This window comes from Falco cherrug, chromosome 4 (assembly GCF_023634085.1).
Source record: "Falco cherrug isolate bFalChe1 chromosome 4, bFalChe1.pri, whole genome shotgun sequence".
In the NCBI taxonomy this organism is placed as follows: domain Eukaryota; kingdom Metazoa; phylum Chordata; class Aves; order Falconiformes; family Falconidae; genus Falco; species Falco cherrug.
The window spans coordinates 37,596,860-37,622,357 of record NC_073700.1 but is presented as its reverse complement, the minus strand read 5'-3'; the positions used below and the strand labels follow the sequence as shown (position 1 = coordinate 37,622,357).

The 25,498-nt window shown below is 57.5% G+C and overlaps 1 protein-coding gene across 1 annotated transcript; it reads left to right on the top strand.

Annotated features, from left to right (window-relative positions):
• Nucleotides 1-155: 155 nt before the first annotated feature.
• Nucleotides 156-25,498, top strand: PRR35 (proline rich 35). The gene is made up of 3 exons (XM_005436842.3): nt 156-227; nt 18,899-20,610; nt 21,651-25,498. The coding sequence occupies exons 2-3, from the start codon at nt 18,989-18,991 to the stop codon at nt 22,582-22,584; spliced, it is 2,556 nt and encodes an 851-aa protein (XP_005436899.2). The 5' UTR covers nt 156-227; nt 18,899-18,988; the 3' UTR covers nt 22,585-25,498.

The window sequence follows — 25,498 nt, the reverse complement described above, 5'->3', positions numbered from 1 at the left end:
CCTTCTTCTTTTCCCCTTTCGCCAGGCTGATAGCTGGGAGCTGCGGAGCATGTGATGCATCTTCCATATAGGGGCAGGAGCAAAGCAAGACCAACTGATGGACGCCCTAGGGCCAGACTTGCAGACAATATATAACCTACTGCATGATCTAAAACGCTTCCCACTTTCACAGAGTGAACATCAGGCAGAGCAGAGCGGCGGCGAGGGAAGAGGAGTCCTGCGTGCAGGTAAGTCCTGGCCACCTCCTTCCCAGGAGGCTGTCCCGGGGAGGGGGAAGGTGTGAGGGACCCGCTCCGCTCCCACCAGCCAGCAGCAGTTGTGCAGGCAGGTGGGATGGGGCAGTTATTAGTGTTATTCCTGGGGATTTTTTAACCCTTTTTGGTGCCAGTGGTACCTGTGCAAGTCGGAGTTCAGGACAGTGGCCGGGTGCTTGGGAGATTGGGTCTAGCAAAGCCCAGCCTCAGCCTCCTTGCAGACATCGATGCTACGAGCTGAGAGCATCCCGAGCCAGCCGCGGGTTCCCTCGCTCCTATTTCTTGCTGTCGATGTCTGCCTGGGCTGCGGGCAGTGCACGGCTCCTGCCTGCCTGCTCTGAGGCATCTCCCAGCCAGGCACCATCCCGTCCCAGCTGGCCCCAAGCAGTGGGGCTCCCCTTGCCTTTTACAGAGGAGCAAAAAGAATTATCAACCAACTTTAAAAAACACTTTTCTCAGCCTGCTGCCGTCAGTGCTTGCCTGCCTTCACCCTCCTGTGTTGGAATTTCCTTTGCAAAGGAAACTGTTCCCAGCCAGGGCTGAAGGGGGGACGTGGGCTGGAGGCAACGCGGTAGCAAAATGCAAAACAAAGCGTGCTGGGCGAGTGCCTGGCTGTACGTGTGCCTGTGTGTGCGCTTGTGTGTATGTAGGGGGGGGTCTCTACAGCCCACCTGCTGCGGCTTTGCCTGTGCCACATACTCGTCCTCATGGTGGGGAACAGACTTCGTGCCTGAGATAGTTTGTGTCCTGCTGAATGGGAAATAATCCTAGCAACAGCCCTGTGCTCCCTGTGGCCACGCAGAGTTTACAAGAGTTGGCGTTTTTTCTGGTTTTCTTTGGGGTATCAATTGTGTCTGGTGGTGATGTGGAGACTGAAGAGCCCCAGCTGTATGTGGGGCTGGGAACCTCTGTGAATTCCCAGACACTTGGGCGAGCCCCCCGTGGTCCCAGGCAAATCAGGCATCTGTAATTGTAAATGGATCAAAAAGGGATAAAATCATTAAAATGAATGGTTTGGGGTATTCCTGCTTATAAACCCCCGGTGAGTGCAGAGATGATAAAATTTCTCCGTGTGTGCAAGGGGGAGGCCAGGCTGAGGATGCACCCCTGTTCCGTGCCTCAGTTTCCCCGTCTGTGCATTTCACTCTCCCCCAGTCCTGCCTGTCAGCCCCATGCAGTGGCAGCGTTCCCTGCGGTCCCCCTGGGCATGTACGGAGGGGTCAGCCCAGGGGAGCAGCTTTTCATCGGGGCATCAGAATCCAGCCACAGATTGTAATCAAGATTATAATTAGATGAGGGGACTCAAAGAACCTGCAATGTTAAGTCAGAGGGACCTCTGTGAGCAGTGCCAGCTCTGCGGCAAGGTGCGGGTGGGAGAGGCAGGGCTGTGTCCCCACCACACGGGACCTGGATGGGGGGACACCCAGGCAGCACCCTGCACCTTGCCCGTGGGTGCCAGGGCTCCGGGCACGGCTGGAGCAGCCGATCCGGAGGGCAATTGTGTGTGACCACATCGGATTACAGACCCAGGGTCCAATGCCCCCATGACACACGGAGCCAGAGAAGTGCCCGGGGGGCTGGCAGTGATGGGCAGGGAGCCGGGGGTCTGTCCAGGTGTCCTGCCATGCAGTCGGTGATTTAGGCCAAACTCTCTCTGCTGCCACGAGCTTTTCCTGGGCAAGGCGGGGGGGGGGGGGGGGGGAATCTGATTGCTGTCAGCAGCTCACCGTCGCCAGGATCAGGCAGTGAGGAAGAGCTGGCAGGGGCTCGGGGAGTCCCCTGCTCACGGCTTGGACCATGTCACTGGGAGAGGAGAGGACACCAGCCAGTGGCTGCTGGCAGTTGCCTCCCCCCCGGCTCAGGGAAGGCTGATGGACCTTTGAACACCTTTCCTTGTGGCAAACACTCTCAGATTTGCCCCACTGAAGTGAGGGCAGTGTGAGCCCCCCACCCCCCATATCCCCCCAGCTTTTCTAAGCCTCCTCTTCTCTCCTGCTGAGACAGCTGTGCTCAGCTCCCCCTCTGCAACATCCCAGCCGCAAGCAGAGCGTGGGCTGTGCCAGGAGGTGCACACACCACAGCAGTGGAGCAAAATCAGGCAGAAGGGTGGCAAAGCAGGTACTGCCGGGTGCCCCCATCCCGGTGCCCACTGGCGAAGCCCGAGGTGCTCAGCACCATAAGCTGGTGCCCAGCAAGAGGGAGAAGCAAAGATGTCAGGGATTTTTTCCCCCTTGTGAGATCAGATCATTCCCATCTCCCACTGCTTTTTTCCTCACCACTTTTCTCCTCTCCCACACTTCCAAAATGTCAAATTTGGGACAAATTTCAAGGCACTTTTGGCCAAGCTGAAGCCTAAAGTCAGGTCTGCCCCTTGTCCCAGACCCAGACTGGTTACAGCTAGCAGAGCTGCCTTTGGTGGCAGGGACATCAATAGCATAAAGCATCCACTCCAGCGCCATCCCGTCATGTTCCCGCTCATGATAAGCACCATCTGGAGAAGCTTTTATCTCTGCAGTGCCTTGCCATACTTCAGGCATCGTATCCTGTGTTTCTCGGTGGCACCTACAGCCCCACACAGCTGCGAGGGCACTGCCAGTACAGGGGCACCAGCCCTGCAGGGACCAGAGCTGAGAGCAGGACCCGTGTCCCCCGTCTCCTGCCAGCATCAGTGCCTGTTGGACGCAGAGGTGCCCTCAGCTTGCTCTTCTTGTGCCAGGAGGTATGCTTGGTCACCCACCTTGGTGCTTGGGCTGTCATCTGCGTTTGGCTCATTATTACTTGCAATTATTATTATTTCTGATCTGCCAGAGCAGAGCGGTACAGAGCTATGGGGCGGGTGGGTGGGTTGATGGGCACAGAGAGCAGAGCCGTTGCTGTTCTACAGATCCTTATCATGGCCCTACAAAGCTTGGGAGAAGCATCCTTCGGATGTGGGGAGAAAAAGGCCTGACCCCATTTCTGACATGCCATGTCGCAAGGAGCACGCTGCGAGCCTGGCTGGAGGGAGCCACAGACAGGGCAGGGACTGCAGAGGCATCCTCTCGCTGTTCAGCGTGGGCTCCTCTCCGGGATGCAGGCAGCTTCCTGGCTGCATCAGCCACCCCATCCCGAACCCGGGGCAGGCACCGAGCCCTGGGAGCGCCGGGAAGGGCTGGCAGAGGCAGCGGGCTGGCACAGCTGTGTGGCTTTCAGAGATACTTGATCGATAGCTTCTTCCTAACACTCCCCCATTCCCCCAATCCCCACATGCATTTTTCATGCTAACCCCTCCTGGGCAAAGGCTGTCTACGCAGGAAAAAGAAAGAAAAAAATACAAAACACAACAAACTACAACCAAAATCTACTGTTGTTTCTCTGGTCCCCAGAGCTTGTTTTAGTTTAAGGGCCAATCTATAGATTCAGGGCTGGGAATATCTTTGCTCCACTAACAAAGAAGCATGAAAAAGCTCACCGGGGCTTTTCTTAAGCCTCTTCAGGTTGGCCCAGAGCTGGAAAAGGCTGGGCTCTGTACAACGAAGCTGGGTCTAATGGTACAACACCGTCTGGGCAAGCTGGAGAGGCTGGGAAAGGGAGCTAGGCTCCCCTGCAGCTCTTCTTGGGTTCACAACCCTCCCAAGACATGCTGCCATGAAGTGGATAGCAATGGGGGCCCACAGCTACCCTCCCCGGTGTGCAAAGGGTCTCTGGGGCTCCTCGTATGGCTGCAAGTCGACCTACATGTGCAGAGCTGAGTCTGTGATCCCAGGCCCTTGCTGCTGGGAAGCCCAGAGGACCCCTGGGCTGGTCCTGCCTGGCCCCCCAGGAGAGCAGAGCTCAGGTGAAGGTTTGGGTATTTCCCAGAATTAGGAAAAAACCTGCAGGGTTTGGGCAAAGGTCAATTTTCAGAGCAAACCTCTTTTTCTGTCTCCTGTTGTCTGTGAAGGATATTCCATGTTGCTGCCCATTTTTGAGTGGCACCTGGAGCATCCCGCAGCCCATGCTCCACCAGCGCTCCCATGACTGCCACCACTGGTGCCAGCCCAGCCCATACAGGGATGCTGAGAGCCCCATGGCCGCTGCCTGCCTGCCAGCCTCCCCTGGGTGAGGGCTCGGTGTTTCTTGGGGTCCCTCCAGACCCACACTCACCACTGCACCCTGATCACCCCACACCAGACGCAGCATGAGCTGCTTCAGCCCCATTACCTTGGGAGCATGTCTGTGCCTGTGACACCCGGAGCCAGGCCCCTCTCCAGGGGTTTTGCAGCAAGGAGACTCCAGCAGCATCACACGTGCTGTCTGCATCCCAAAATTCCCATTATTTTGTTGTGCCAGGGCTGAAGCTGAGGGCACTTAGCCCGCACACAGCTCTCATCGCCCTGCAGCAGTTTTTCTGGTCCGTAAAGAGCCCAGCTGGCGTGGGCAGTGTGCGGGCAGCTGGAAAGCATCCTCCCTGCAGCCCTCCCACGCACCTCCGCGGCCGAGGCATCGGGGATGTGGTCACACCGAGACGCTGTGTCCAGGGTCCAGCGACGGCAGCGCTCCCCGCTCTGATGGCGAAAGGGCACAGGCCAGAAATAGAAGGGGGAGGAGGATGCTGTGACCTTTCCAGCAGCCGATGATGAATAAAACTTTCTGGCTACCTGTAGGAAGGCAAGGGGAGCTTCATTATCAACTCATCAAAGGACCAGCAGGATGGTGACTGCTGTGGGGATTCCTGGAATGAACCTGCCAGTGCCTGGCTCTGGCGGTTGTGCAGCTCCGGATACACAGTGGGCTCCAGCCACGGCCAGGAGCTCTCAGGATGCCTGTGGAGCTGAGCAGGGAGGGAGGAGGGGATGGTGGCTGCCACCAGCATGAGCAGGAGGGCAGATCAAAGCCACCTCCAGGTTCCCCGCCTGCTAACAGGCTCCAGGGGCTGCTCCTCTTGGGACATTCCTGTGCCAGTGCCGGGGCGGTCCTGGGCAGGAGGGGATGGGACCCCTCATGCTCAGCTGTGTGCACAGCACTGGGGGGTCTGGATCTGAGAGACCCCCAAAGACATATCAGCCAGGGCCTGCTTCCGCCCCTGTGCACAGGGGGACATCCAGAGGCAGCAGGGAGTGTGGCACTGCAGCCATCCAGGGTACAGGGTGCAGCCTGTCCCCACCTGGGCACTCCACCAAAGGGCTCAGAAATGTCTCCCCCAGCCCCACAGCAGGAGACACCTACAGGAGGGCTGCCCCCATTCCCTCCTCTTCCTCCCGCTGGGTGCAGGTGGCAGTGCCAGCACCCTCGGATGGAGCGGGTCAGCCATGGTCCCCCCTCCCCAAGTTGTCTCCCTGCTCGCTGACCCGGGTGGGGGGACAGCAGCCAGCTCCCCTCAGCCCCCCCCTCGCAGATGGCATGGGCAGCCAGCACAGGTGGCCCTGCGCCTTGGCAGATTGGAGACGGCTGCCTGCAAAGCGCCCAGGAAGGGCTGTGTCCCTGCTACGGCTCGAGGACAGGAGCAAAGCCAGGCCCCCCCGCCATGGCGCAGGGGGTGCAGAGCCAAGGGGGACACCGAAGACAGGTCTTCAGGTTGCTCTGCTGCTGTGCCCAGTGCCAGATCTGGCTCTTTGGTGCTGGCACCAGCGCCCTGTAAACAGAGGATGCTGCCAGGTAACAGCGAGCTGGTGGGTCAACAGCGAGAGGGGACACAGGGTCCCCGCATTTGGCTCCAAAGAGGTGAGCCGGGCCAGAGCATCAGGCAGTTTGGGGAGGGTCCAATTTTAAGGAATTGCATTAAACAATGCCATGCAGGGTCATCCCGACGTGGCTGTCTGGGCCGAATCCAGCATCTCACAAGGGGGTTCTCAGGCTGCAGCTGCCCCTGGTCCTTCCAGCCTGGGCCAGTGCTCAGGTGGTGCCAGACACCAAAACTAGGTGCCCTGGGGCTCGCTGTTGTAGGAGAAAGGGACCTGCAAGGGGAGAAGGGGGCACCCGGGGTCTGAGTCACCCCCACAGGGGCTTCTGTCTCTCTCCACGAGTGAGAGATTCCATAGCACAAGCACAGGGTGGGGATGATGGTACGAGCTCCAGGGCATGGGGTGGGGATGATGGTGGGGCTGTCCCAGCTCGAGGTGACCCTTCTTGCACTGGAGATGTGGTTCGGGAGCTGTCAGGGCAAGGGTGGTGGCTGGAGCAGGTAAATGATTAATGCCGGAGAAAAACCAGGCTGGCATCCTGCCCATCACTCCTCGATAGGAAAAGTTGATGTTGGGAGGGGAATTTTCAGAGGGCTGGAGCAAGGAGCCAGCCCCGAGCCACGCACGCACCCAGCCCCAAACCAGCCTCTTGCCGAGCATGTTCTCCTCCAGCCCAGCTGGTTTTGCTCCCAGCCTGCTCCGTCTGTGCACATTAAAGCTTTTTCTAGGTCTGAACTGCTTTTGGCAAGCCAGGCTCCTCCTGTTGGCCTATCCTTCTCCCCACCACCCTCCCCATGGCTGGCTCCCCCCCACCCGCTCCCGTCTGGCTCCCGCTCCCCCTCCCCGGTCGAAGCCCTGCCAGGGACATGGCAAATCAGCGAGAAGCCTGCGGGGCAAATCGGTACAAATGAGACCAAGCAAGAGGGTGGGGAGGGACGGCGAGGGGGGGGGAATGACTCCTGGGTTGGCGCTTCTGTTCCTGAGTTTGATGTTTCCTGCAAACAACCCTGTAAATGCTCGGGAGCAGCTTTGGATGTCACCTGCCCCCCACCTCAGTGGGGTTAGGGAACGCTGGGTCTCGGCTGGGGGGGACAGCCCTCACCCTGCTCCCCCAGCCTCCCCGCAGCCTGCCATCCCCGAGCAGGGACCGAGCTGGGACAGGAAAGGGGGCCGAGCTGTAAGTCCTGACATTTCAATCTGTTTTGGGGCTGGATGGGGTGGGCAGGGGGTGGAAGGCGCTGGGGGAGGCTGAGGGTCTCACTGCATGTCTGGGCGGGGGAGCAAAATCCCACCAAGGAGCTGGAGGGGAAAACATTCCCCTGGTTAAAAGCTACCTTCTCCTGTCAGTCTTGCACTCCCCCCAAATAAAAGCCCAGCCGTCCCGCAATGCCCGGGGAAGCCCGGTGCCATGCTGCAGCCAGGAGCTCAACCAGGGGCAGGAGCCGGTACCCGGGCAGGGGATGTGCAAACTGCGGGAAGGGGCAGAGGAACCACTGGGTGCAGGGACGCGATCGTTTCCAAGTGATGCTCTTTGGTCCAACTCGCCAGTCTCTTTGCAAGCCTTGTAACTCCTTCTTATTAAAGGCGCTCGGCACCAGGGAGGTCATATGGGGCCTTTCTGCTTGGGTTGCTCTCCTAATGACATGTCCGATTGCCTTCGCTGGGAATTTGCTCACGCGAGTCTCTGACAATAGAAAGTTTGTGGTGGATTTTGGATGGTTTCCCCGTGACCGTGTGGTGGGTTGCAGAGGTCTGACTTTTCTTCCCACTAAAAATGAAGCAATGTGTTAGGAAGCAGCCTGGGCAGGCACAGAGCGCAGATTAATTTTATCGTATTTACCTCTCCCTGTTTGTATAATAATCAAGAAGAGCAATGGTTTTCTGCAGGCTTGGAGATGTGATAAGTATTTACAATTGTGAAAAAGAAATACAAAAGGAGGGGAAGGGTGAAATTTAGCAGTAAGACAATATTATCCATATTACCGGTAATTTTTTTCCCTCTAAATCCTTCTTAATGGAAATGAAAATTAAACTGAGCTGATGAATTGTTGGAGGAGATTAGTTACTAAAATGTGTAATGGTGTCAACTCACACATCCTCACACCAGAGAATGCATGTTTACAGTAATTTCAGGAATTAACTCAAGAGGCCATGTAATGAGGAGTAGTTCACAGCAGTCAGAGCTGTCTTATGAAAAAAAAAAGGCAAGGAAATCATGTCAGTAAGTCCCAGATGTGGATCATGGTGGTGGCAAATCCTGGGACACGGATGGGGAGAGGTTTTGGGCATCTCTCGGGTGCTGCCTGCACGGGTCCTGCTCGCCCACCCCCACAGGGACGGTTTGGGCTCCCCTCTGTGACAATCCCGGACAGGAGGTTGTGGATGTGTCACCTCCTCATCCCCTTGGGTCTTTTCACCCTTTCCTGGAGCCCCCCAGGCACGTCAGAGCCCTTCTTGACCCAGGGGTGGTTGGGGGGCTCTGGGTTTGAGGCGGGGGAGGCAGCGAGCGCAGGCAGCCCCGGGACCACCACAGCGGCTGCTCCGGCACTGCTGCCCGGCACGCTCCGCTGCAGGGTCACGCACAAGCGTGGCTGCCTGGCCATTTCGTGTGGTCCCGCGGCACGGCACAGGTTAACAAGCTGCCTTCCCCGCTTTATGCACCAGCTAATAACATCCCTGCGCAAAGTCCCGGTGGCTTTGCCTCCGGCCGTCATTACTCCTCCTGGTCATTCCTTGGCCACTACAGACCTTGCCGGGTGATTTCGCGGCCGAGCGCTACCTGCCCACTCGGCATCTCAGCCCCCACCTTCGGCAACATCCCTGGGCTCCCTGCAGCCCCAACAGTGCCCACGGAGCGGGGCCGGGGGCTGAGCCACTCTGCCTTTTTTGGGGGAGCAAAGGAGCTGGAAAGACAGGGAGCAAGACCACCAGGCAGCATCACCCTGAGAGCCACCTTGAACTGCATTTTTAAAAAAAACAACCCACCAACCAAACACCCTTATCAAGAAACAGGCAGAAGGCAGAAGCGCATCTGCTGCCTGCAGGTGAGCCCGCAGCATCGCAAATGTTCCTGCCCGAGACTAAAAACGTGTTTGGGAGGGAAACCTGCCTGCAAAGCAGCTGCAAAGAGGAGTGCTGCCTGGCTCAGGGTTCCGCTGGCCAGCCTCCTCCCAGGGCCATGTCCCTCCTGCTTCCCTCCTCTCTGCAGGGAGCTGGTTCTCCCCCAGAAAAGATCGGTTTCTTCCCCAGAAAATATCAGTTTCTCTCCTGTGGGTGTCCCTGCCTGCCGGCCCGGGGCTAGGGCAGCCCCATCCCTGGCAGGGCCTTCTGGCTGGTTCAGCTCCTGCACCTTCACTGGAGTCGATCCCAGCCGTCTCTCCCACTCCGCAGTTTCCCCGCTGTTCCCAGGCTCTCCCAACCAGCAGCAAACCATTTCCCCTTTAGTTTTTTTATTTAGCAGGTGGAGTTGCTTGTGCCTGCCTAAGGATGGGGAGGGAGAAGCAGGGGTTGTTCCTAATTGGGGCCGTTCCTAATCGGGGCCGTTTTGCAACGGGTTTCGAAATGGGATGGATTTCATGGATGCAGCTGCCAAACTGTGGTGCCGCAGTTCTGCACGCACCACTGCCGAATTGACACATCAACACCCTCCAGTTTAATTTATTTAATTTTACCTTAAATACACCCAGTCCTTCGCAGCTGGCAGTTTCTTGGTGGCTGGTTAGACCTTGCCCTGATTAAAAATTCTCCCATGTAGCTGCATCCTAAAATCGCTGGTTGGAGTCAGTGCCAGGAGCTGGCAGGTGGGAGCGGGGATGATCCCAGTCACCCCAGGTGTGGGCACAGCGTTGCAACAGCCCCCCTTTTCTAGGGGTGGTTGAAATCACTGCCCCGTCTTGGCTGTGTTGTGGCTAAAAGGAGACCTGTCCTCTAACCTAGGGGAGGGGGCATCTTTTGGAGGTTGCCCTGGGAGAGCCAGGATCCCAGCCAAGAAGGAGAGGTGTACAGTGCTTGTGCCAATGTCTGTCCCCTTCGACCTGCGGTCCCCACCCCTGCCCACCCCTGCTCCCCCTGGGCTGGCAGGAGGGACCAGCAGAGGGGAGGGAGTGAATGAGTGAGTCTGCGAGCGGGTCTGTGTCCCCAGGGTGGGCTGAGGAAGGTTCTTTGGCTGCATGGGGCAATCCCAGATGAGGGCTGGGTGGCTGCCACCGGCAGGGCTCTGCTTAGGAAGTCCCCAGGGACGCTGACCCATCTCAGAATATCCCAAGAGTGGGACTTGGTTGTGGGACAGCCAAGCAATCCCCCGGGCATTGCTCACTCCATCCCATGCTCTGCTGAGATGTGCAGAGGTTCCTGCAGGGACACAATGGTCCCTGGCTCAAGATGCCTTGTGGCAGAAGCAGCTCAGATGCATCAGGGAGCACCCAGGGTGGGCCAGCCTCATCTCAGTCGCTGGGGAGGCTGTGAACCAAGTCCTCCTTAAAGACCTTTCCAGCCTCATGAATGGCAAGAAGGAGCCAGGGTGAATTTACCAGGGGCAAATCATGCCGGAGCAACATGACTGCCTCCTGACAGGAGACAACTGGCTGCCTGGACAAGTGGAGAGGAAGGGATGTTGCTTTTATGACCTTAGCAGAGCCCGTGACATGGTCTCCTGCAGTATCCTCATGGTCAAATTGGAAACATAAGGACAAGATGGGTCAAAAACTGGCTGGACTGCCAGGCTCAGTGGGTCGTGCTGAGCAATGCAAGGTGCAGCTCCTGGCTGGAGAAATGGGCTAGTGGTCACCTGCCAGAGCTCAGCGGAGCACAAAGTTCTGCATCTGGGATGGAGCAACCCCGTGCAGCAGGGCATGTCTGGGGCCAACTGGCTAAAAAGCAGCTTTGCAGGAAAGGAGCCGCATCCATCATGTGAGCAGAGCCAGAATGTTGTCTGCTAGGGGCTGACCCAAGAGAGGAGAGGATTGGAAAGACCCTGAAGAAAGCAGGAAACTTCAAATGGGGATGTGAAGACACAGATGGGGAAGGCTGAGGGAAGTGCCTGTGATGGCCATATGCACAGCTGCTCTCCTGCAGCAAAGGCAACAAGGTAAGTGAAGATGCAGCAATAGACACATACAGGAGCAGAAGAGGGTTGGACTGCAAGGGAGGAGGTGGGCAGGCAGAGCAGGAGTGAAGACTCTCTGCCCTTGTCCTCAAAGGAATTTGGGTGGATTTGAACTGGAATAAGGTGAATTTTCTAGTTGCAAGATGGAGACTGATTTGGTGGGGCAGAACACCTGAGCAGCCAGTAAAGGCACAGCACATACATCATGGGAGAGAACTCAGGATGTGAGAAAGGTTATATCAAGATGGGAACCTTTGGCAACCTTTGGTGTGTCTTAGGAGACACAGTAAGAGCTGGGGTCTGTTAGACCAGCAAAAGCAAAGCAGAGGAGATCTCCTTCCTTTCTTATCATTCCCATCCCCAGTGCATTTATGGAGTGTGAACTGTACAAGGATAAATGGAAAGCGAAAAGGAGGAGAACATTTAAGTAGTGACATGGAGGAACTTGACTGCAGTGGATTCAGAAGGTTGTGGAGCCTTCTGATGGGACAAGGGGTGACAAAAAGCACCTCATTGTGCGACAGAGCTTATAGCTTTGCAGGGGAACTGGCAGGGTGCATTGTGTCCATACCAGCCTGGGGACCTGTGGTGGTGATGGGGCAGAAGAGGTGATCTGTGTCATCTGAGTCCACGCTGAGGACCCTTGCTCACACGGCTTGTTTGGTGATGGGAGGAAAAGGTGGATTTGGGGAATCAGCAGAGAGCTGAGCCCCACACTGCCTTGCTCAGAGTGCTGTCTGTGTGCCGCAGCACATGGGAAGGGGACGGGCCCGGATGACAAGGAAGGAAGGAGCTTCTGGAGATGTGCCACCATCCCCAAAGGTCTGCCACAGGTGGAAGGCTGAGAGGGCATCTCCCAGGGCAGGCGGTCAGAGGCAGTGGGATGCCATCCTGGGCTGTCAGACCAGCAAGAGAAGGAGAAACCTGTAAGTGAGGAAAGAAACTTTGGAGGTCATAGAAACGGGAAGAAGTTAGGGAAATTTTTTGTGTGCAGCATATCATGTCCAGCACAAAGGTGACTACACCAAACACCCTTCCAGCTCCTGGGAACAAGAGAAATAACTCTTTGGACCTCCAGGAGCCCTGCACATCACTGGTGTGACACAGACTTTACTGCATAGGAGGGCTGGACCATACCTACCTATTCCAGCTGCCTGCACTTCTTAAGCCCCTCCAATTCTCTTCAGATGTTCATCCTCTTCCCCTGCTCACTATGCCAGCCTTGGACATCATCTCCCCTGTGTACCTTTGGGTCCAGCCATGCTGCTGACCCTCCTGGCTTGCACACAGCCACTTTCCCCTCTATCCAGCTGCGCATTTTCACATGGAGACTGATGTTGTCTCCACAGGTTTGGAGGTCTGTTTGCCATGGAGCCACTGACTCCACACCTGGGAGCCTGTGGTCTCCTGGGGCTCCATTAGCAGGTAGAAGTGGAGGTGGAGGAAGACATAGGAAGCTCCTGTAGTGGGACCTAGGCACAAGCTTGTGTGGGTGGTTGATATAATGTGGAGAGACAATCTTACATCTCCTCACCAGGACCTGTCTCTTGCCCTGAAGGGCTTGTGGCAGGAAAGGCTGTGGGAGGAAAAGCTTTTGCGGTGGAGGACCCTCACACCTCTGGAGAGTAGCCTGGAGGCTGTGGCGGCCTGATCTCATCTCTCAAGGAGCCTGTGAGTGGTGTTGTGTGTGTCACAGGCAGAAGACAATGACTCCAATCCAGTCACTTGGTTGAACGCTTGCCGCCACGTGTGCTTTTCATAGGATGCTGGGCTTGCCCCGGGGAGTCTTCAGGCTAACTGAGATCCAGGGACAGACAGCTGCTTTCTGGGGATGGAGGCGAGAGGCAGAGGAGCTCAGCAGAGGTGAGAGACGTAGAAACAGCTCTTGAACATGTGCACAAAAGGGAGAAGATTTTGACCCCAAATGAAGGAAGACTTGTATGCGTGAAGGTGCTGTGGCTCCAACGCGCAGCAGGAACTAAGTCCATCACCTGGCCCGAAGGACACTCCGAGGCTGGGCAGGTGACCCCGGGCAGCCTGCGCTTCGAAAGGCAGCAGTGCTCCTGGAGATGGAGCCACCTTATGTCTGGGCTGGTTAGGGATGGGCTACAGCCTGGCTTTGAGTCTGCAGACCACAGGAGCCCTCACCAAAAGCTGCCTGTGAAGGGAACGTAAGCTTTCCCAACCAGAAAACCCAGATCCCTCCAAACACTGGAAAACTAAAGGCTGGGAATCCAAATGCTACCAAATTTTTAGACCATGACCCTGACTTCGGCTTGCCCCCGGGATGTGAAGCACATGGAGACGTGCAACCAGTGATGAAGAACCCTCTGAGCAGCAGAGCTGTGCTGAGCTATGGGATGTGGGTTGCAGCCTCTGGGCCTCACACGCAAAGAAGTGGCGGGTGGGCAGAGGTGGAAGGACTGGCAGTTTGGGGTGGGTGGGAACCCCCCACTTTTCTGAAGATATTATGTGGCTCTGGGAAAAGAGAACTTGGTGCAACAATTGAGACCAAGCCAGAGGAAGGCACACCTTGAGGTGGGAATAATTTCAAAGCTGCTGATGTGCGGACCCCCAAAGGCAGAGGTGGCAGGGTGGCCCCCCACAGTCACTTACAGGAGCAGTTCAGCACACAGCTGCTACATGGGGTGAGGTTTGGGGGGTGCAGAGCTCCCAGGCCCCACCAGCCGGGCTCCCCTCCTCTTGCCAAGTGCCTGCTGCTTTGCCATGGCCAATTGCTCTCATCCCAGCCTCCAATAAGCGCTTAAAAGCTCAAATCACACAACCCCAGGCTATGAAAACAAAAAGGGACCCGATACCCGCTAATAGCCAAGCAGCCCCTGCGGCAAAAGCATGTAGCGTAGGGAAAGTGGTTTGAATTGATCAGCAGCTCCCCGCTGCCACCCGCTCCCCTCCCTGCCATGCCTGGCTGGCTGCTCCAGCCTCGGTGCTGGTGAAAAAGGGACAAAACCCCAATGGGGAAGCACCAGAAAGAATGGGAGAGTCCGGGTAATGGGAGGAAAGGGACGGTCTGTGGGGTTAGTGTGAAAGCCCATAGAAAAGCTGCCCTCCCCCTGCTCCCCATTGTACTGTCATGGCTAGCATGGCCATCAGGGCACCGTGCTCCCTGGGGTGGCAATTGCTGCCAATGAATACCAACAGCGGCATCACAGAGACTGGCATGATGCTGGGTACCGGGAGCATGAGCAACCTGGACAGCCCAGAAGGAAGCAGCTGGGTGGATGTAGGTGCAGGGAAGAATTGTCCCTGCAGTTGGTGCTGGACATGCAGGGGACCAAAAATGAATTCCCACCTGTGCAGGGTAGGACGAGCTCATGAGAGACCACTGGAGCCCTCAGCTGCAGGACAAGGTGCAAGGCAGGAGGTTCATCCCTCCTGAGTGGAGAAAAACTGCAGTGCCTTTCTTGAGCCCCTTCCTCCATGCCATGTCCTACAGCCATCTGGGAAAGGTTGAGGGCAGCCAATTTCCATGGGAGCGTTGCAGCTCCCTGGCAGCCTACACGCAGCGTTGGAGGACTCGGAGGACAGCAGCAAAGAAGAGAGGACATCAGTTTGAGAGACAGGGTCTTTGTTCCAGCCAGAAAAACTCTTGGGGGTCTGCAAAAGCAGATCAGAACAAGCTCACAGTGGCAGAGCTTCTCCGATGGACACACACGGTGCAGAAGACACATCTTTGAACCAGACTGCTGTACTTCAGCAGAGCTTTTTTGTCTCTCCTTCCCTGGGGCAGTGGGCATGGGTATGCCTCCCTGCAGGGGGGAGGCTATGGCACTGGCTTGTGTCCATATGGGAAACCCACCGGACCCAGCCCCTTCCTCCAAGCGGCTGCCATGGACCAGGAGGAGGCTCAGGGAAGGGGAAGAGGTCTGGGAGGGTTTCAGCTTCAGCCTGGAAAGTAGACAGTGAAGCAGGGGTGTGATGGTGAACCATGTGGCTGGAGGGTGGACAGGGACCGTGGTTGCTGCTTCCTTCAGCCCAAGAGTTGGGGGGGCATCAAACAAAACATGTGGGTACCAACAAGCCTGGGAAGCTGAAGGATGAAGCTGTGTGGTGTACTGGGAATGCTCTGCTGCAGGATGCTTTGGGGGCTGAACATTTCCACAGCTTCAGGAGCAGCCCGTGCGGATTCGCAGCGGGGAGGGCCACTGCTGGGTGCTGCATGCAGCGGCACCTGGTCCGTTGTAGGGATGCACTGCAATGGCTGAGGGGTTAGGAAAACTGGAGCAGTAATATAGATGCTTGCCCTATGTCCTACTTTTGACTATTAGAGACATGAGCTAGATGGACATTTAAGACGATGCAGTTCAGCTGCCCCAATGGTTTTATGTGCTTCCCTGCATCCCTGTGTCCAGAGCACAGGCTGGGACTGGGATTTTTTAAGTACTGGAGCACTGGGGACTGCAGATCTTTCTCCTGGGTATCTCTCTCTTCTTCCTTCCCTTTGTCTCGCCCTTTCTTCTCCCCTTGCCACTCCGCTCCCTCCATCTGACAATGCCCCCCTCCCCTTGGCAGTCCCGGGGAGGAGAGCAGGGATGCTGCAATTCCCAAGCACAGGTGCGCGGTCCCCGCCGCGCGCTGCCCCCAGGCACGGCCCCCACCGCCGCAGCTGACAGCCCACTGGAAATAATGTGTTGTGGCAGAGAGAGACTCAGCAGACCACGAAGATCTGCTGGTGCGGGAACTGCTCAGCAACCAGGAGCTGCAACGCCTGTCTCCCGGCTCCGCAGGGCCTGATCCGGCTCTGGGGATGCCTCCCCTCTGCCGGAGCCTGCCTGGCTCACATGCTGGGCACTTTCCCACCCTCTACCCTTCTTTTTCTTTGCTCTTTCCTCTTCTCCCTTGCTGTTCCTCTCTGCATCAATAGGGAGGTGGAAGCAGCCAAGCTGCCTGTCCCCACGTTGGACGGCTCCCTGCCGTTGCCCGCACCACCGGGCACAGGAGGGGAACAAACGGCATTTGCAGCAGTGTTGGAGGAGGATCAGGTGTGCAGGAATGGAACAACCAGTTCCAGTCTCCCAGCAAAGATTTAATCTGCCTCTGGCATATAAACAGCAAATGTTTGTTCAACTGACCTGCAAACAGGCGGTGTGCATCGCAGTGGGGCCAAGGCACCCGGCTCCCCACTCAGCCGCTCTTTGTTTTTTCCCCTCTAGCAGGGTGGGCTTGTGGGGAGATGGGGCAGGGGACCAGGGCACAGCCACATCCAGGATGCTCGGGGCACCCCAGACTCAGTGGCTGGAGCCAGAGAGCGATGCTCAGAGGGACCCCATCCTGCACAGCTGCTGCTGCATCCCTTCTGCTCCCCTGAGCATCGCAGCGTGTGTGCAGAGCTCTCACGGCTCACAGGCGTGACGCATGCAGAAAGTGTCTGAGGGCTCAAGGACAAGCATGTCCCTCCGGGCAGCTGGTCAGGCTGTCACTCACCGCGGTGAACCTGCAGGCAGGAGGCCCCGAGCTCTGCCTGCGCATCCCACTGCAATGGGGCAAATCAGCCTTGGCTGCTGCAGGTCGGGTCTGCACCCCTGGAGCTCCCTCAGAATCCCAGCGGACAGGGGCACATTACAAGGGGACATTTTTGCCTATTTTCTGCAAGACCGGATCTTAGTGGTAGGGTCAGCTTCCAGCTATGTCGACGTGTGGGCAAGCAGACACCTGTCCCCAAACCCTTCCTGCAGCTCAGCCTGCCCTGCAGGCTCCTGTGCTGCACTGGGGAAGCCACAGCATGGCTTGTTCCCTGTCCCCACCGCAGGCAGGAGACACTCTGCTGTTTGAAGACAAACCTCAGGAGGAAAGTGGGAAGGGTCCTACACAGGCAATTCCCTCTCCTGTCATGCAAATGCTCTCACCATGCTCCCAGGGGAAGGTGATGCCCCTTGGTGCCAGCGGTGGGGAGGGCGGGTAGCACAGCACAGAGCATCCTTCAGCCCAGCACAGCCACCACCTGGCATAGCGCTGGTGGGACTGTCCCCGGGGCCACCGTCCCTGCAGGGCACACAGAATTCCAGGCTGCAGCCAGAGCAGGGACGTGTACCCAGAGGGGGATGCTCAGGGGAGGAGGCACAGGGCCGTGGACCTGTGGGGTGAGCAGCCAGCCCCAAGGGCCTGGGCTGACCGAGGGGAGCTGCCTGCAGCGAGCATGCAGCCCAGCCCCAGCAGGTGGGGAGCATCATGGGGCCACACGGCAACCTCCTCCCAGTGCAGTGCTGCTGCCACACGAGCCCCTTCCCTGCCCATCCCACTCTCATCCCAGCTTTTCATCCCTGCTATGCCAGACACCCCCGGGAGCTGCAATGCCCCCACCCAGCCCCCTGGGGAAGCCCTCCAGGCCATGTGCAGAAGGATGCCGGCTACTTCTGGGCTGGGCACACCCCAGGCAGGTGGGGAGCAATGCCCATTGCAGGCTGTCAGCTCCTGGAGCTGCTGCCTGGACCTGCCCCGGGCAGCTGCTGGTCCTGGCTGCCCAAAGCCGCAGCATACCCCAGAGCACAGAGACGGACTCTCCCTTCCCATCCTGCAAAACTCATCTCCCCAAAAGATGGGGAGCAGATTGTTTCCCTGAATGGCTTCAGCTGCCACATTGGTGGCAATCTGGAGATGCTTCTGCCCACTTCTCCTTCCCAGGCTGTGTATCCCCACAGCAGCCTGGCTGCAGGCTCTCCTGGGGTGGAGCTCTGCCTTGGGACCTGCTGCATGGGGGAAGGATTTAGCCCTTGAGAAATGAACCTGACCCATGCAGAACAAGCCCTCAAATCTGCTGCCCTTCCCAGGAGAAATGCAGGGTGTTTTCTAATGGGGAAGAAGCCAGCAAGTCCCTCCAGGGCAAAGCAGAGTCTGGAGGGCTGGCGCAGGCGCGTGCATCAGTGTTGGTTGCCCTGCGACTGCAGGAGATTGCTGCTTGGCCATCTGTGGAGGAGTCCAGTTTCATAAGTGTGGATCCTGTGCAGAACTGGCTCCTCTGGGAGGCGAGGAGTTGGGGTGCTGGGCTCCCCTACCTGCTCCCACGGCAGGTGGGGGGACGGGCACGACCTTGCCGCCATCCTCAGGGAGGCTGCAGTAGGAAGCATCCAAGGCCAGCCCTGCGTTGGGGGACTGTGGGGGACATTTCCCAGACGTTTCAATCTTGGGGCAGACACCTGGAAGTGGGGAGGTGTGTTTTAGCCGAGAATGGTTTTCCAAGTTGGATTACCTGTGTCCTGACATGGGACAGGGTCAGCCCCACGCAGCTGGGGAGGCAGGACTGCCTTTCCAGCAGGAATCAAGTTCAGGGCAGTTGGTCCACAACCTCTCCCCATCCAGTCTGTCCACCCGATGGTCCTCTGTGCACCATGACTGCACATTCACATGCGGGGTTCAGGCATCTACATCTGGCACCAGCTTTGGTGCTTGAGCTTTGGAGCATCTCAGTCGGCTCTGGCACTGTGGCAGCCCAGGAGCTGGCAAAGCTGCACAGGTCAGTGCCCAGCGCAGCGTCTGGGGCTGCTGGTGGGTTTCCCTTTTGTTCCCTGCCCTCAGAGGGAAAGTGGTGCTGGATGGGCTGGGACTACCCTGAGGGAGTCTCCAGCTGGGCAGGGAGATCACCAGGGTGCTTCAATGTCAGCTCGAGGTGGTTTAGCTTCAACGCCTTTACCATGTTTGTTTTCCTCTTGCTCTGGGGTGGTTTGAGAGAAGAGGGTTAATAACAGGGACAGCACATATGGGCACACCAATAGCGTTCGGGTAAAAATTCCATCACTGGGATTGGTTTAAATCCCAAACACTGGAGCTCAGATGGAGGTCCCAGCAGCTCTGCTCCCTGGGACCAGGAGGTGCCCGTGGAGCAGAGCCATCTCAGGCAGCTGCAGGCACAGCTCACCAGCTCCATGATGTCCTTCTTTCAGGGCACACACTGGTTCCTGGAGAGCTGTGGGAAGATTCACGTGCCGTGCCCTTCCATTCCCACAAGGAGTCACCTCCAGGCACCTGCCACCATGTCCAAGGACGATGTCAGCTGCAAGCTAACCTCGGTCTACAAGCACAAGGAGAGGAAGCCAAAAAAGCCTCACTACATCCCAAGGCCATGGGGCAAGCCATACAACTACAAATGTTTCCAGTGCCCCTTCACCTGCATGGAGAAGTCCCACCTCTACAACCACATGAAGTACAGCCTGTGCAAGAACTCCCTCTCCCTCCTCATCGAGTCTGACTGGCCCTACAAGAAGGGCAACCTGCTCCACCCGGAGCTGCGGCTCCTGCACGCAACGGAGACCCCCCGCCTGCGTGGGCGGCGGGACGAGCAGGAGACTTGTGACTCCTCGGCCACGTTGGGAGGGTCGGTTAGGACCAGGCAGGCCTCCAACAGGGACAGCCACGAGGACAAGCCGATGGCAGGGGTGGAGATCCTGCCTGGTGAAGGGGCTGGTGAAGAAGGTAGCCAGTTCCAAGAGGAGGAGGATGATGTCTCTGGCCTGTTGAGGGAGATGGATGCGGGGGAGAAGAAAGAGAAAAACGAAGAGGCAGGTTGCCAAGGTGACCCAGCTGAACCAGAAGTGAACGCTTTGGTCTTCGGTTTCAAGAACAAGAGGGACAAGCCTTGCAAGGAGGTGGAGCCTGACTTCATCATCACGGATGTCTTCTCCCTCAAGAACCACGTCATGAAAAGCAGGGAAATGGCCTCCCCAGACCTAGATGCTAAGCCAAAGCATTGCAAAGTGCCAAAGAAATGCCTGGCCAGCAGCGGGATCCTCATGGAGCAGTGGAAGCTGGTGGCAAATGGGCAAAGGAGGAACACACCTGAGGTCTCCCCACCTTGTACCGACAGCAACATCATCCCATGCTACCCCCCTCCTGCCTACAGTGACTACCACGAACCTCAGGGCCTCAATCTCTCACTGCTGGGTATTAACTACCCGTTAAACCCCGGTCTCTTCTCCTACCTGAGCCCCACCATGACCAACAGTGCTACGACACACACGCACTTGGCTCAGCTGCCCTTCCTGGCCTCCACAGCCCAGCTGATGCACCCACATACCTCCCACTTCCAGCCTCTGCAGAGCCCCGAGCGCTCAGCCTTCCTTCCCCGCTTCTACTACCCCTTGCTCTTTGAGCACACCTTCGGCTCCACTGAAGGTAAGATGTCCTCCAGCAAGCCAGAAGCCCAGCAGCTGGTGGGCTCTGTCATGCCCACGCCACCCCAAGCCAAACCTCCCAGTGAGCCAACCAAACCAGGGCTGCTGAAGGTGCCCGTTCTGAAGACAGGTTTTCCTTGGTCCAAAGGTGTCAGAGAGGAGCCCGCTGCCGAGCTCAACCACCCTGCCATGCTGGGGCAGGAGGAAGAGGAGAAATGGCTGTCCCAAGAGAAGGAGAGCAACCCAGCTTTGGGCCTCAACAACCTACGCAAAAAAACAGCCACCGACATCTACCAAAACATAGTGGGGGTGAAGGATGGCGCTTTTGCCCCCAGTGGTGTCCGGAAGACAGAGCTACCGGTGGTGACCTGTCTGGAGACCAGCAGTCCTCCAGGCAGCTCCCTGAAGAGGAAGTTCACTGCCAATGGGCTGGATTTGATAGGACCCGAAAGGCTGATGCCTGGAAAACTCAGCTACCAGAGCAGGTAAGGTGCCGGTGGTCTCTCTGCCTCTTCCTCACATCTGGTTGGCCCCAACCATCACCTTCACACCCCCTCGTATTACTGATCCCCCCACTTGCCCCTAAACCATGAGATGAGTCTCCAGGGGCTGGGCACACTCGGGGCTGGTGGTTCATACCAACACCCGCACAGGGCAGGGCTTTCTGCCCTCCAGGAACAAAGGACCTACCTACATAGCCTTCAGGTGTGTCCAAGCCCACGGACTATGGTGGGACCACTTGCCGTCCCTCGTTTTCCTCTGTTTTATACAGAGCGAGAAGCAGTGTGGTGTCTGTGCGGTGTGGACCTGTGCTCCCCAGGCACCAGGAAACCTCCCACATCCCAGGGTTGTTGGAACAATCATTGCCTATTTTTAAACACACATTTGCATTCCTCTGATTTGCCTTCTGGTTTCAAAGCCCAGAGGGAGGCCCCCATTTCCAAACATTTCCTTTTACCTGGGGCTAGAAATGTGCACAGCTCCTTTCAACAACATTTCAGTCCCTCTCCTGGTTGTACAAGTCCAGCTGTAGCTCCAAGAAAATGTCACCGTGAAATCCATCACTTTTGGCACCCAAAGGAGCTTTCTCTGGAGAAGCTCTCCATGGTTTTCCATCTCCACCTGCCTCTTCCCTGCTCTCAGGCTGGCTGCAGAGATCCCCTGCAACCGAGCTTTCAGGAGTGTGGGATGGTCATTTCCATCAACATTCTCCAGTGCTCCAAGAGGAAAGAGAACCCATGTTTGGCTAGCTGAGGTGGGATCACTTATCAAGACCACCTCCCCAGACTGGTCTCTCCCTGTGTTAGTGGGTGTCATGAAATAGGCCGTGTCAAGGTCCATCCCCCTCCTGGGAGAGCAATGCCAGGGCAGGTCCAGCAGGGCTCTGCACGCTCAGACCAAAGCCCTTCCTGGAAGGACCTCCCGCTGGCAGGAGCCCTGGCTGACTCTGGCAGTGCTGTCCCTGGACATATGCCCAAGGATTTTCCTATCTCTTTCCCTACTGATTGTATCCACTTCTCTGCAGTGGTTCAAGGGCCAACCCTGGCCACATCCCCAAGGCCCTGGACCACTGGCACATGGAAGTTCTCACTGGCCAGCCTGAGGAACCGGAGAGGGGCAATGACACTGAAGCTCTTCACTCTGTGGGTTCTGGCCTGGACCATGGCCTCTGCAAGCAGAGCAGACCCCAGGAGACTTCTGCCACCATGACAGACTCTGAGGCCACAACCATGCTTATTGGGGACCTGTCCAAAACCTTAGAGGAGTACCAAGAGGTGGAGAAGAAACTGTCTGATCTGGCAAAGGAGGACACCCCCGGGCAAAAAGAGCTGAGGGACCAGCTGGTCAAAATCCGAAAGGAGCTCTACCACATCCACCAGGCACTGGAGAAAGCCAACAAACCCCACGAAGGGCCTCTGGACCTCTCAGTGAAGAGATCCTCTGAAGGTCTGGAGAAGGTCCAGCTGGCCAAGAAGGAGGCCTGCAACATGAGCCTGGGCAGTGAGAAGCTCCATGGCAAAGACCAAGGGGCCCTCAACAAATGTGCGGCCACCGGGGAGGCTGGAGATGGGGAGGGACTGCCAAACTGCCTCCTTGAGGCCGAGAATAAAACCATCGACCTGCTGATCAAGATGAGCCGTTCTGAGAGCCTCCGGGCGTCCTCCTCCGAAGCTCACCTGGGTGCTGTAATCAAGGCTGAGGTCCTGCCGCTCACCATGCCCCTGGAGATGCGGCACGTGATGGAGCCCTACTACAGCCGCACCACCAAGTGCGAGGCAGACTCCAGTGTCCTGCTCTGCTCCGATGGCAGATCCAGCACCACCCAGGGCCCTCAGCTCCCAGTCACCACCGAGGATGGACCTCTGGGCTGCCGAGCCATGCAGCGCTCCCTGTCCTGCAGCCTTCCCAGCGAGACAGACACTGTGTGTGTCCACAGCCCTCTGCATGCCGACCCCTAAGTCCACCTTGCTCAAAAGCTCCTGGATCTCACTGACCACCTCATTCTTCACCTTCCTTGTGTTCCACCTCTCCGCTCCCCCTCTTCCCCATGGATGAAAGCCTAACCACTGCCTGGCTCGGGCCATGTTGCGTGGGGTCCCAGCTAGCTCCCCCAGCTGACTCCACAAGGTGTAAAAAAACGGTCCCTGTCCCACCCCAGCGCCAAGGACAGTGCTCCTGGGCTCTGCATGCTCCACAGCCTCAGCTCCCTAGTCCTGGAACTCCCTTTGAAAGGGAAGTCACTAGGAGGCAAAAAAAGAAACTGCAAAAACCTCCAAGCTTTCCACAGGAGGCTCAGCCAGCCCTCTAACCAGAGACACTCAGGGACTTCAGCAGCCCAGCTCCCACAGTCTGTGGGCTGTGGGGGGACCACAGAGAGGGTATCTGCAGGGCCAAGCCTCAGTCCAGTCTCGGCTGTGCTCAAACAGGCTGTGGCTGTCACCTTGTACAAAGCAAAGACGTGGTGGCTTGAGGGTCACAGAAGAGAAGCGGATGCTCAGCTGGACTGACCCGGAGGCCGAGCACTTTCTCCACTGTGGAGACATCCCCCCAGCCACAATGACAAGATGACACAGGAGCCACCTTGCCACAGTGACACATCTGGGTCCTGAGCTCTCCCACCAAGGGCATTTGCCACGTGTGGGGACTTGTTCCTGCCCATAGGTCCCCCAGCGTCCGGCTCCTCCTTTTGCCTTTATACAGAAAGACCTTCCCTCCCGCTGCCCCGATGGCCTCTCCCCATGCAGACATGATGCACATTCTTCACAAAGGTCCCAATCCTGCAGAGTACAGCTCCCATGAGCTCCTGCCCACTGGTCCTAATCCCCCAAATTATGACACATGAGACAACAAAATGGGTGAGACGATGCTGCCACAAGCCCCACTGCTGAAGGGGCAAAGACCCTAAAAACAACTGTGAAGGGACAAACTTGGCCTGTCCCAAGCTGGAACGATGCTGAGTGGTCCCCCCTCAGCCAGAGCATCAGAAAGCCAACCACCCAGGCAAGCCTGCTGCTTGCAGGATGAGCGCTGGCCTTCCCAAAATGTCACCTTGTCCCCATGCTCGGTGGGGGCTCTGGCCTCTGCCGGGCAGGCTGGTACCCACCGCAGGGCAGTCACACCTCCCTGTCCCCCACCGCCCTGCTGAGCAGCATTTGCTCTGGCTCAGGATCTCCCCATGCCTGGGCCAGGATTTCTTGGACTCCTTCCCACTGTGCGGGTATAATGTGCTCTCCTCAGCCTGGAAAAGCCAGGCAGCTTTTCCTCTCCCAGCCACACTCCCTGCCTGGGACATGGTGGGCTCTCCTGTTAGCACCCAGGGCCTTCACCAACTTGCTGGTGGCTTGTTCTTCACAATGAGAAGAGCTGAGATGGGGGTCATGGGGGCAGGAGGGCAGGACAAAGACAACATCAAGAAAAGCCACAAATCAGGGACCTACACAGCACAGCCAGGGAGCTTTAGATGCTGGCTCTTCACTGGGCACAAAGCGGACAATCCTATGGCGAGTGACAAGCCAGCACGTGGGACCCGGCACTCCCAAGTACTTCGATGGGCCCAGACAACAGGAAGAGTTGGCTCTTCCCACATGATTGCTTGCTGGACAAAGCTTCCACATCATCAAAGGGGTTTATTTCTCACTCAAGGACTTTGCTTAGGGTACACAGGCATGCACAGTTATTGGTCTTTTTAGAGAAAAGTGTGGGGAGGGACAGAGAGATGCTCAGCTCAGCACCATAACCCTCCTGAGCCAGCTCCCAGTCTTCCTGATGGGCCATGTCCTGCTGCTTCCCAGCACAGCCCTGGCCCCACAAGACCCAAGTGAAGTTCATGAGACGCAGCCAGAACAGACCCCAGAGTCTGGGTGCAGAACCCTCGATCCCAGAGCCCAGGGGAGGTGGCACTGGGCCCTTCTTCCTGGGTTTGAATAAATGCTGTGGCCTTGGGATGCCATAACACCATCAGCACAGCAGCCCCCTCCAGACCAAGCACCTTGCTTGCTCTACCCACCCCCAACAGCCTGCCAGTCTCTCTCCAGCCTCTTCTGCCACCCTGTGCCTCTCTGCCACCCTTTTCCTCTCTGCCATCCCATACCGCTCTGCCAACCTTTTCTGCTCTGCCACCCCATGCCCCTCTGCCACCCTACCCTCCCCAGCTCACACAGCCCTGGCAGCCGCCACCCCCCCCCTGCCAGCACCTCCCCATCCCTGTACCTCAGGGCTCCCCACTCTCCCCCACACCAGCTTCTCTGTGCATTTTCCATGCTGGGACCCTCACCCAGCGCACAGCAGGGCACCCACAGGCACAGCCAAGAAGCTGGAGCCCTGTTTTCCCATGACATCCTTCCCTGCCCACCTGGCTGTTACCTCCTCTGAGGAACAAAAAGACATGTAGGTCCCACCACCCACCAGGGAGCCCTACCTCCTCCCAGCCCCGAGCATCGCACTGCTTTTCTTAGGTGATCCCCATCTGAACCCGGGCACCTTGGAGGCCCAAGACACCAGAGGGGCAGCTGAGCTCTGTGACCAGCAGCCCTGGGCTTCAGTAGGAGAGCTGTGCCCAGACCACCAGGCAGTGCTGCCTTTCACCCCCTTTTAGCTGATATATTGCCTGCACACCAGCCACCTTTCCCTCCCCAGCCGCTGACTCCCTCCTGCCACCCCAAGCCGGGATGCTGCCCTGCTCCATGGTGCCCACGCTGTGAGCCAGGCACCTCTCCCACGAGCCGAGCCAGCGCCAGCAGCCCTCGCCACGTTGCTCACGGTCTCCCTCACCTCCGTAGAAAGCCAGGGGGCAAGTGGAAGGTGGAGGCTGACCACACAGTATTTATTGTTCACAGTTTTACGAATGTACAAAACAAAACCAAACCATTAAAG

Excerpts from the sequence above, each read along its gene's own strand:
- PRR35 (XM_005436842.3), top strand. The coding sequence starts at position 18,989 with ATGTCCAAGGACGATGTCAGCTGCAAGCTAACCTCGGTCTACAAGCAC. Across the intron at positions 20,611-21,650 it reads AAACTCAGCTACCAGAGCAG|TGGTTCAAGGGCCAACCCTG; the intron begins GTAAGGTGCCGG and ends ACTTCTCTGCAG.